Source organism: Perna viridis, chromosome 1, assembly GCF_037379345.1.
Source record: "Perna viridis isolate PV_CMFRI_1.1 ecotype Kerala chromosome 1, ASM3737934v1, whole genome shotgun sequence".
In the NCBI taxonomy this organism is placed as follows: domain Eukaryota; kingdom Metazoa; phylum Mollusca; class Bivalvia; order Mytilida; family Mytilidae; genus Perna; species Perna viridis.
Window position 1 is genome coordinate 22,097,418 of NC_142445.1, and position 12,607 is coordinate 22,110,024.

General features: G+C 30.9%; 1 protein-coding gene across 4 annotated transcripts in view; it reads left to right on the forward strand.

Moving 5' to 3' along the window:
- The window catches only part of LOC148627790 (protein deacetylase HDAC6-like), a 44,831-nt gene extending 32,786 nt beyond the window's left edge, over positions 1-12,045 (forward strand). For all 4 annotated transcript variants that reach the window (XM_088579026.1, XM_088579043.1, XM_088579035.1 and 1 more), the window contains exons 20-29: positions 98-123; positions 708-812; positions 1,368-1,436; positions 2,261-2,387; positions 2,741-2,806; positions 3,683-3,742; positions 4,239-4,328; positions 5,089-5,192; positions 5,939-6,006; positions 7,198-12,045. In XM_088579026.1, the coding sequence (XP_088435152.1) occupies positions 98-123; positions 708-812; positions 1,368-1,436; positions 2,261-2,387; positions 2,741-2,806; positions 3,683-3,742; positions 4,239-4,328; positions 5,089-5,192; positions 5,939-6,006; positions 7,198-7,301 (819 nt within the window). In that variant the 3' untranslated portion in view covers positions 7,302-12,045. The remainder of the gene's footprint in view (positions 1-97; positions 124-707; positions 813-1,367; positions 1,437-2,260; positions 2,388-2,740; positions 2,807-3,682; positions 3,743-4,238; positions 4,329-5,088; positions 5,193-5,938; positions 6,007-7,197) is intronic.
- The last annotated feature ends 562 nt before the right edge of the window (positions 12,046-12,607 follow it).

Below are 12,607 nucleotides of genomic sequence, written 5' to 3' on the forward strand. Positions count from 1 at the left end.
TTGAAAGAAAAAACCATGGTGAGGTGATTTATTTAAAAAGATGAATTATCTTAGAAAGAAAGAAAAAAAATTAATGATTTTCTTTTTCAATTTTCAGTCACAAAGTGGGGCAGCTGTTATCAGGTTTGTTGTAAATCATGTTTTGCTCAGACTTAGTATCACTTGAATGTATTGAATGGTTTTAAAATAAAAAAATTGTATCTTAGACAATGGTAATTATAAATTACAGAAATAAGAATAAGTTTTGAAATAAATTATCTTTACTTTTTTCAGTCCCCTTTTTTAAAACAAGAAAGTATTATGAAATTACTTTTAATACAAAATAACAGCCTAAACATTTCCTTCCTATTAAAACATTATCAGTAATTCAGGGTAGTGTGCTCGTCTCGGGTTTGAGAGTCATGGGTTTGATGCCTGGCTGAGTCATATTATTGACTTAAAATTGGTAGTCACTGCTTCTTCCCAAAGCACGAAGTGTTTAAGAGGAAAGAGTAACGACTGGTCGGCTTTGTATCATGATAATGTGTCCAAGTGGAGTAGCATGCCTACCTGCTGTCTGTTGCTTCTGTAAGCTAGCACAATAAAAATCCAGCTCAGTATGTCTGATTAGTACAATGCTGGATTAGTCAATTGTTCTCATACTTATATGCATGAAATAGCTGCAATGGGACAATAAACCATAATTGATCAATCCTTTTTATTGATAGGCCACCAGGTCATCATGCTGAAGCTAATACAACAATGGGCTTCTGTCTTTTTAATAATGTTGGAATAGCTGCTAAATATGCTCAACAAAAATACAATGTCCAAAGGTATGGAGGTATATATAGTATGGGAAGTTTAATGATGTTTCATAGAAATGTATTTTAGTTGCACCTTAATAAATTAGAGCTGTCAGCAAATACTACATCTTTTGTTTACCTATTGTGAAAAAGACTAAAATAATAAAAAAGAAAATAGAGAGAAAAATTCAGATAACAATAGCTTGAAGTGAAGTAATTTCTTTCTTTTATTTTCGGAAGAAGATTTTTACAAAAAGACACCAGGCATTTTTGGTCACATCTGTAGTCCTTTTCTCTCTCATAAAATTTAAAAGACAAGAAAAATTATATGAAGTATATAAGAAGCAAAGATATCCAAACAACATAAAATTTACAAATCAAGGAAATTAATTGGGATTTATATAAAACTTGATACAACTGCTAAAGTACAAAATATTAGCATTTTTTTCTGCCGTCAAAGTTCTTTTAGTTAGCATGTACACTTAAAATTTTATATCTCAGGACATTAATTATCATTATTCAGTATATCAATTTTAGCTCCCAAGGTTTCATTTTTGTACTATATATAAATGCTTTACTTTACAGAATTGTAATAATTGACTGGGATATACACCATGGTAATGCATTACAGTCTCTGTTTTATGATGACACAAGGTAGGCCTTATTCTATGTTGTCACAAGGTAGTCCCGTTTAGTTATTTGTCTGTCTTTCCTATGATGACACAAGATCAGCCCCTTAGATATTTGTCAGTCTCTTTCCTATGATGACACAAGGTCAGCCCCCTTAGTTATTTATCAGTCTCTTTTCTATGATGACACAATGTAGGCCCTGTAGTTTTTCTATTATTCTTTCTATTAAAGACTCAAAATATGGGAAAACAAAATTAAAAAAAACAAACAACTTCTGCTGTAAAATCTTACCATTAGTTCTTTTAGGAATGAAAGACTAGATTTGACATATAAATTTTGTAATACATACTTAGCAATTGTATTATTATACCCCCAAAATGGGACTATATAGTGATGGGTTTGTAAGTTTCCCTGATGTTATAGAACTGAGGTACAGTGTTCAGTCCAGTATGGCTAGCCCTTGCCTAATAACTCATCCAATAAGGAAAACTGTACAATTCTGCCTTTACCAGTTCATTTTCCTGATGGCTTTGTTATAGAACTGAGGTACAGTGTTCAGTCCAGTGTGGCTAGTCCTTGACTAATAACTCATCCAATAAGGAAAACCGTGCAATTCTGTCTTTACCAGTTCAGTATTTGTCATATTGCCACTTCCAATACAGTATATTGGACAGATATTGTACTGTTGTACTGCAGCATTTTGTATTGTATTGACAATAATCATCATATTTAAGCTTGCATTCTATTGTCAGTCAATAACAATGTTTATAACTCACTTACCAACACATCAGTATACAATAATTACTGCACATTATTTACTTTTTATTAATTGCATGATTTTATTGTAGTGTTTTATACATATCACTTCACCGGTTTGACCTAGGGTCATTTTATCCGTATGGTGGAGAGGGTTTTCATAAGCGTATTGGTGGAAAGTCTGCTCAGGGATATAATGTCAATATAGCTTGGAATGATGTAAGCTTTGTTATTATATAGGTGATTTAAAATATAGAATAAGAAAAAATTTCTTTGCTAAGACCATAAAATTCAAAAATACCTTAATCGTAATTTCGAAAATATGAATTGTAATTTGCAGATTTACAAAATATACCTTGTGTAGCTTTATTAATATATTCATTTTGTAAATCTGGAAAGAAAGATATTAATTTCAGTATATATTTTTTGTAAAATTTCAGCAAGACAAGTATATAGGATAATTTTTAATATTTAAAAGCTCTGTGAAACAGAACAACATTCTGATAAAAACAGTCTATAAAAATGTCTTATTTTTAAAATGGTTGTTTATAAATATGTATTGGTACTTTCAGGGTTCAAGAGGCGATGCAGATTATATTGCAGCATTCCAACAAGTTATTTTACCTATTTGTTATGAGGTAATAGTCATAATTGCAATTGTATATATACTGAATATTACACGTCAAAATCTGGATCGCATGCTGTATCAACATGAGACTCCTATATGACCCCAAGGGCCACCAGCCCATGAGGTGATATAGGTCGAGGGTTGATACAGCATGTGATACAGATTTTAATATGTCATGTTCATTACATCATATATTTTAACCAAATTTCAAGTATAGTCTGTGAAGGGGTGCAATATAAGGTATGTGATATAGGTCTAGGGGTGTGATATATGATATTCAATATAGGTCTATAGGTGTGCAATATAGGGTGGATGATATAGGGTTTAAACAAACACTGATAATGCATATACAAAAAAGTTTTATTTTGACCTAAATATATGATATATGGTATTATTGTAAATATTTTATAGAAAATTTCAGTTATTTATTGTATATGGAATTGATATTAATTCCTAAACAGTGGATCTTTAAAGTAATGTGCCATTCACTGGATCAAAAGACTTTAGACTACAATCACGCCAACCAGTCTTGATGTATGTACTATGTACATGTATTTCAAGTAGAGTTTAATGTACCAATAATTCAGAAATTTTTGGAAATTTGATTTTACAGTGAAATGCAATACAAAAAGTAAAACTGTTCATGGCATAAAAATACTTTTTCATATAAATGTTAATCATAGCAAAGAAAAAGTATTAGCTTAATCTTCGCAGAAATGCACCATAAGCTTAGTTAATTTTCCCTTCCTTGAGTATAGTGCTACTTGTTCTGAAGTAGCCATAACAAAAACAAACCCATTTTTTAGTTTTAAATAAGTACTGTTACAGTCATTATTTTGTTATTTTTCTTTCAAATTGTTTTTTTAACCCTGTCTATTTATTTCAGTTTTCCCCAGATCTGGTGTTGGTAGCTGCTGGTTTCGATGCTGCTGAAGGAGATGTGCTGGTAAGGAAAACTATATATAAATTATTATCAATCATTAAATCAGTGAAATGGAATAATAAGATATTGGATTCCATTGAGAAAATCAACTTTGTTTACCCCTTGTTTAGTGGATTTTTCTTATTATAGATAATCACTGACTCAAGTCTTAATGGATTTGTTATACCTTGGCTATACCTACAAAGTTTGGGAAATTGTTTCTGAAGAAGAATAGCGGAATGATCAACTTTGTGAATTACTTTGCATGCAAATGATATGTTCCATTTAATGGTTTTAAGATTTTGTGTATAAATTTAGATTGTTTTTCTCTCAAAGGATATTTCAGTTTTTTTTTTGCGACACAACCAACTTTTGTAAGAATTCGGGGTATTTAAAGCATGATATGAAGAAAAATTTAAGAGAATTATACAAATATATTTAAGACAGCCAATCTAGCAATATAAGTGTTATTTTTGGTTCAGTTGTATCATGTACTTCAAAACAGCTTTTTTTAATTCAGGGTAACTACCATCTGTCTCCTGCTGTGTTTGGTCACATGACATCAATGTTAAAAAGTTTTGCAGATGGAAAAGTCATTTTGTCTTTAGAGGTAAGTATGTTTTGACTGATATTGGCCAGATAGGAATATTGATTCTTAATCAATAGAAGCCCAATTCAGCCCTTAAAATAAACTTAGTCAAATCAGTATAGATTATGCATTAAATTAAGTTAAACGTGTGCTTCCTTTACCAACAAAACCTTTTTTGCAGTTCCTTTTGTAGTTCATTCACAACATACATTGCATTCACAACATGGAAGCCTTATTGCAAAATGCAACCAAAATGTGTAAAATTTGCCAGTTTGTGGAAAAACACTTGATTTCACTACATTTTTCTTTGCAGGAGATTTCTGTTATAAAAGCCTATTGTATCATCACAATTTTTTACAAAATATTTAGTTTTTGAGGCATGTGGCCCATATGTCTAAAGTGTTAGTATACACATAAACCTCAAAATTACAAAAGAAATCATTGAAATTTGAATAGAAGTAATACTTCATGACGTCATTTTGACATGTAAATGTTGTAACAGCTTGTCTGGGTTAACTTAAGTCATCTTTTTAACACAAAAATATACCAGTAAGTCTTTTTAGAGGATAAGCTTAAAATTTCACTACACAACAGGGCCCAAGACTTACTGGTATAAACTGTTATAGTTACCCCTATCATTTATTAAAGTATAGTTATAATGTTTGGTTTGCGGTCATTTTAGCTTAATTTTTTTCAACTTCGTGCCTCAGATGAGTTTGAATGAAATATTTTGAAATGTTAATCAGTTTGAATCTTGACATGACACTTGATGATATTTCAGGGAGGATATAATCTGGAGATGACAGGAGAGTGTATGACCCATTGTGTATCTACATTACTTGGTGATCCAGTTCCATCATTAGGGTCTATCATACCAAGTCATAGGTAACTTCTTATAATGTAGGAAAAAAACAGATAGGCAGCAAAATCTGAATAGCTTATAGATTTTTATGAGTGTATATATCCAATTTTGTTCTTCAATGTTTGGGAAAGTTGGAGGATGGGGCTTGAATCACAGCCAAGTCAAATCAAAGACTTAAAAGTTGGTAGTTATTATAGTCAATATATATGAGATAGATTGATGACTGGTTGGCTCAGAGTATGAATAGTGTGGCTGAAATGAAATGGCATATCTTTCTGATGTGCTTTTGCTTCTGTAGACTACCATGTTAAAATCTGTCCCTGGTTGTTGGTCTGTTTTAATGTTATGGTCAGGAGATGCATGAAATATCTGGACATTAAATATCAATCAGTCTTTATGTTTGGGTGAATAAAACACACATGGTATATAGAGGGTAGTTCTGATATATTTTTTTTAGAGCTCAAGTTCTCAAATTTTGTTGTGTTGTTTTGTTTCAAAGTATGATTATTTGTCAGATCAGAGCATTGTACCATACCACAAAAAAGGCTTTTTGTTTGAAAGTGGCCTCTTTGATTCTGGTCAAATGTTTCGTCACAGTCCAAGTCAAAGCTGCATCAAGCTATATACTTGACCTAACTATTCAGGTTTCAACCTCAACAGTGGTATCAAGATGTGCCCTGCAAAGAATTGTATTTTATTTTTCTACAATTTGGGGAGACCTGCATTATTGCTGACAAAAACTTACTTTAAACAAAATATTTCTTTTCAGTGGTGTTGCTTGTATCTGTGAAACATTAGACATGCAGTCACAGTTCTGGAAATCCTTGCAGTACAGGGGTAAGTTTTGAGGAATTTCTTTAGTTGAAATGGAAATAACAAGGGTGTTTAAAGTTTACTCAATCAATGTAACTGGCCCATGTTCATAGTTCTTAATGGAATGTCTTTGATCAACTATTTTTGGTCTTCTGTGTATTTTACTTCAGTTTCTATTTAATTGTTGATTTATCCATTTTTTAGTTTGGCTTGTATTTAAGTTGATCCAATCTTGGGTCCAAAATTAAAATTTTATTTCAACAAAAAAAAAAATGATTTCCTGGGATTTTTTGATATGCTGACTATAACTGTTGAATTTGATTTTGTTTTTTTGCCCCGCTATTAAATTGGTCCAATATTGAGATCTTAGGTGTCAAAATCAAACTTTAAAAAATTTAATGAGTTTTTGTGTTTTTTTTTATATTATGTTTGTAACTTATTTTAGGTTTTGGATTAAAATATATGAAAGACCAATTTTCAATGTTGAAGTTCTTTAGTGTTTTCATTTTATGTCAGTAATTTATGGAGTCATACATTTAATTACTAGGATGTATCAAACTTAAATGTAGTTTTGATATTTATCCAAATGATAACGGTACAACCTGTGTGGTTGTATAAATCTGCACCATGAGGAGCATTTCTATATTAAGTGGTAGTTTTTAATAGATCAGATAATTTGCAAGGGTCATAGTTCGTGATTGGATAGAATTAAATGGGATGTTAATTTATTGTTTTCCTAAAAAATTCAGATACTTTTACACCTTTACATTTAATGAGAAACTCAGCCTATGTTTCTAGAAAATCAGAGGATACTTACCCTACTGATGCAACTGGTCCATGCTCTCAGTTTTTAATGGAGTCCAGGTGGCTCATTTACTTTTGTTTCTTTCTACATTTTACTTTGGTTAGTTCATGTTCTTTGTTGTGTGAGTCTTTTTCCCCTGTTTAGTGATTATCATTGAAATATATTCTTTTGTTTACCATTCAAATACTTGTCCCTTGATTTCACTTTGAATCTTCTCTACCAAAGGCAGTGTCTGAATTTGATATGAATCGATACTTAAAAAGCAAGCAGCTGAAGTCAGACTTCAGTTCTTATATATTTGAACAACTTTAACTGTTGTCCATTAGTATACGACATAATGTAGCCATGTTTCAGACATAAATTGATATTTTTTTTTCTCTTCTGTCAGTTTGTTGAACTTCATTTTTCAGTTGACCTTCCAACTCAGAAACAACTTGAAATCATCAAGAAACAGAAAGAAGATCAAACAAGAGAAATGACAGAACAGGAAATGGAAAATGGAGAAAAGGAATAACTCTGTTTTTTTTTTTTCAAAACAGGACACAACACTATAAAAATACCTCATATCTTAACATTTAGTCATTGTATACAGTAATTCTGAAGACCATCTTTTATCTATGAGTCATTTTGTCGACAAAATGAGTGAACCAATTGCCATTATTTGTCATTCATTTCATTATAGCAATTTGAAATAAGTGTTACCAATTTCAATAAAATTCTAGATAGTCTTCTGAGTGATTTGAAATAATTGTAGTTATCTAAGTAGGAATCTTACCTACATTATACCAATGTGTCCTACTTTATCTCCACAGAACACTGTCGATTATCAGGCCAGTTATGACAGGATTATCATAATTTACACTTTTCAATTTCATGAACGATAGTGTTCAAAAGATCACATAGCTAGAATTGTATTGAAATCAGTATCACGCTATTTCAAATTGGTTTAATGTCATACTGTTGCCGTAATGTTTTGTCTCAAAATATAAGATTTAAAAAGAAAGCTTATATTAGATAGTGTGTATGCATAATAATCACAACTTCAGCTTTTAATGTTGGTTTTTTCTACTGTTTTTCTTTATCCCTAACATATCAACCAGTTTCCTAAAATGATCAGGGCTTGTTGCATAAATCCCAATTCAATATTGATGGTCTTTCTGAATTTTTGATTCTACATTAAGTCTTGTAAATGATAATAAAATATAAAAGATTGTGTACTGTTCAGCTTGTTTTCAAACTTAGTTTTTTTTATGACCTAAGTTTTCCTGAGTAATTGGTACTTAAATTTTGATTTTAATGATATGTTAATCATTTGAATTAAAAGTTTAGGCTTAGTTATTCTCTTCATCCTGGCTGAGACATAAGGCGTCTTCAAGCTTCCACCAAAACTTTAAGCATGTTTATGTGTAAGAGAGTTAAATTGTGTATTCAGTACCACATGTATGCTTTGTTGTACTTTTGCTCTAAAAAAATGGATACTTTTTCTGTGTTTTATGATATAAATTAGATTTCACTACAATTTATTTTCAGAACAAACACTATCTGTTTAATATGTATCTTGAATGAATGAACTTCTTCTCAGCTAATGCTTGTGAAAATAATTTTTAGCATATAGGTCTTTAGAATAACTATGTAAGTAGTATTTATTAACATTATATCTTTACTCTGGTCTTTAGTATTGTCATAGTTTACCTCTCACCAAGTTGTATTATTTGTGTACTTAGATCTTCGAAGATTATCACAATCAAGTTTTTTTTCTCATGTCAGGGTACATTAGAGTTTTTTCCTTTGAATCTCTTGATCATTACAATGTAAGGACACATTTGATGGTTGTTTTTAGATGCCTTTTTAACAGAGGTATTATGCTATACTGCTGTCCTTCCATATGTTGTTTGACGACTCAAAGATACTTTGATGGACTTAAATAACATATTTGGTATTATGTTTTTCATCGTGGAAGGATGCCTCTTTTTCTTTATTAGTACTTTCTGAATTTTGTTTTCAAGTCATGGGGCTGTTAATCACTGGAATAGGTAGATGGGCATATCCTGTGTTTTAGTTAAGTATGGATCTGACTAAGAATCATGCAAATTGTGATACTTTGGAAATTTTTTATTTCAAGGGAATATAGATATAACTTTAAAACAATTGCCTTGGATGTTAATTTCTTTCATCAAATTGTCAATTTGAGAAATATTTTGACCTGTTTTATTGTGAACATTTGGTAAAAAAAAATTTTTTTGTCATGTTCAAGTGACTTCCAAAACTAATATTATCTAAATGTAAATATTGATAAAGTACAGTACAACCAAAAAATGTTCTTATTATTTTGCCAAATATGTGTATTGCCGAAATGTTAGTAAAGATTATGTAGACACTAGTAGTTGATTAAAAAAAAGTTGTAAGTGTAAAATATATTGTAAGTTATGACATCAAAATGCCATTTTCTAATATGACATCAATATTTACGATTTTTTCTCTTTGTAAAATTGACTCCAAATTTTTCCCCTTTTTTTTTGTTTTGCATGATCCTTATGAAGAAAAATACTCTTATAACCTCTATATCTTTTAAATATTTTATGTAAAAAGTTCTGTTAGTCAGGAAAAGAAATTTTGATCTATTATCTTTGATATTCAATATTTGTTACTGATTTTAAGAATGAAAAATGCACTTTTTCAGCTTACACAAGTTAGTTGCATTTTGTCATTACAAGTAGGGAAGCATCAGAAACATGTGATTGTTAGATGCATAGAAAGATGTTTTTATATTATTTAGTTTTAAGTAAATAATGGAACTGAATGAAAATATAGAAAGTAATTACATACCATTTTTAAATTGCCTCAAATACTGTCACTTACAATGAAGGGAAATCAGGTTAGATAATGGATGTAATACATGTATATGATGCATAATGTGTTTGATTGATTGTTTATTAGCTCATCGCTATTGCCATCACTTGGTGTACGTCATCGTCATCTGTCATCCTCAACAATTTTTTAAAACTCATCTCCTCTGAAACTGCTTGTCCACTAGGAACCAAAGTTGGGTTGAATGTTCTTTGGGGTATCATGCATAGAACTGATGTGGTGAATATTGATCTGTCGAAAAACATGGCTGCCATTACTAAAAGTAGAACATAGGAGTCAGACAGTATTTTTTCGATTATATCTCCAGAGTCCAGAACTGTTAGGTTTAGTTAAATTCTGAGACAGGTGAAAATGCTTAGCATGTGGTCAAATTTTTGTTTTAATTCATTAAGCCACATCAGAGTTATTGCCCTTTTTTACTTTTTTTTGGCAATTTTTAATGTTATTTCTGTCAAAAATCATCTCGTCTGACACTATTTGACCAATTGGAACCAAACTTGTTATGAATGTTTCTTGGGGTATCCTGCATAGAGCTGATGTTGGGATTTTTTGATCTGTTGAAAAAAAAACATGGCTGCCATTTCAAAAAATAGAACATAGGGGATCAGACAGTAGTTTTTTGCATACAGCTACAAAACCATTAGGTTAAGCAAAATTCTTCCAATGGCTGAAATGATCCTTATTATTAGGACTACAAAAGTTGTCAGATGACTCCTTGTAAGAGTTAATGCCCTTGATAGGGGTAACATGTCTTTTTTGCTTCTTTTTTTTCAGTTTTCAGCTACTATCTTGAAAACTATAATGGATAGAAAGAAACTTTCAATTTCTGTAATGATCCTTATGATAAGTCCTACCAAAAGTCTTCTAGAGTCAAAATTGTTGGACAACTTCTGTTTAAATTTATTGCCCTTGACACGCAAAATTCAACCAGGTGAGCAATTCAGGCTCTTTGTAACCTCTTAGTTGATACCATGTTACCATATGATTTGTTTGTTTGTTAGGTGTTTTCTTGTTTTGGAGCTAAATCTGGCAAATTTTTTTGGATATTGTGGAAGTAACATAATACTTCAACTTTTGCTGAAAGTTTACAAAGGCATATTAGAAATTCAATACAGACTGAAACAACAAAAAATTGCTCATAATATTTTTGATGTATTATGGTCTGATACCTACTTCTTCCTCAATTAGTTTGTTATTTTTTTTTTTATCATTTTATCTTTTTCTCAATGTTTATTGTTAGCAATGCAATTTGTTATCTGTATTAGTTGTGATGATGTCTTGTGTGTATGTGTTTGTGTGTAATGTGGTGTAAAAAAAACTCATTAAGTAATATAGGGACATCTTAAATCTGTTCAAAGCTTTGGTCATAGTCATCATGAATGTAAAAATATTCAAAGTTTTCTTATTGGCACTAGGACCTAAAATGAAATTAAAGTGAAAATAAGACATTTTTGAATGAACTGCATTTTTGAACATTTTATTGTTATCATGTATAGAAACAAGTTTCAAGATAATATTTATCAGTACATGATGTTCCTTCCTATGTTAGCTTAAGGATACATTGATTTCTTCAAAGTGTTCCGTTAGTTAAATCTAACTAAAACTGTACCTATCAATAGGGTATGTAAGTCTTGTCATGTGACCCCATGATTTTGCGAGAATGGTATCTAGTCTACTATTCAAAAGCATAGAAAGTTGTCATTTAGAGAGTTGTGAGATCAATGTTAAGGGCAAAAAACTGTCAATGTAAAAAAATACTGATAAAAATGAAAAATAACTATTTCTATGTGATAAATGTAGTAAGAAAATACATAAACTAGAAGATTTTGCATTGTTATACAGCGTTTCGAGTACCCGGAAGTAAACAATCAAATACAGATCGGTCTTCGGTTTTCAATACGTTCTACGTCGGAAATTCCAGTAAAGAAAATGAAACTAGAATGAGACTTACATACCCTATTGTTCCATTCAATCACTGCATGTAGGATCTAACAACACACCATTCTATTTTCTGTTCTGATGACCTTTCTAATTAGCCAATCAGATTTCATCTTTCATGAATTTGAAAGCATTATTCAAAGGCAAAACTCCCAAGTATTATGAAAAGGTCATCTGAACAGAAAGTAGAATGAAGTGTTGTTAGGTCCTATATGCAGTGACTGGATGGAACAATCGATAGGTCTAGTTTTACTTAGACTACCGTTAGTTGAATGCTTTACATTTTAGTTCAGAAAGGTATAATTCTGCCGTAAGTGTGCATGTGTTATGTGTGCTTGCTCACAAAAATTTTAGTTTTGGTTACTTCAGTTATTTGATGCTAGTTGTAGGATGTTTTCTCAATGTGAACTTATATTATTATATGATAAGACAATAACACTTTTATACAATAATGTTGTGTTGGTTGTTTTTTATTATCTATTTTTCCTCAAAAGAACATTTTCAACACTTTGTTGATTATGCACTGCTATATTGTTATGTTGCTGATGTCTCGACAAACAGGAATATGAGAGACCATCTACATAAAACATGATGTGCCTCTGAGTTACAAGTTCAAGCAATCATTTCCTGACTGCATACATAATTCTCACGAAATGTCACCTTCAACATATTTAATTTGGATCATTCATATTCCCAGAGAACAGGGGCCTGCCTGTGTGAATCATACATCATCAAGATCAGGTCAAGATGCGTTTACTAATGTATTCAAATAAGCTCTACATTCCATATATGGTATATTCTTTTTATAAGTTCACCATAATAATTTACTGTACGCCCCAAAAATCCTTGTATGCATTCAAAATTAAATTCTCAACCTACAATAAAATAAGCTACTGATTAACCGTCTGCTATGTACGAAGCATTCCTCACTAAAATCAGATGATAATTAATGCATGCATGACAAAGAATTTCACCTTTGCACCGGAACCAGGTTTAAACAGAAACAATAAAAGC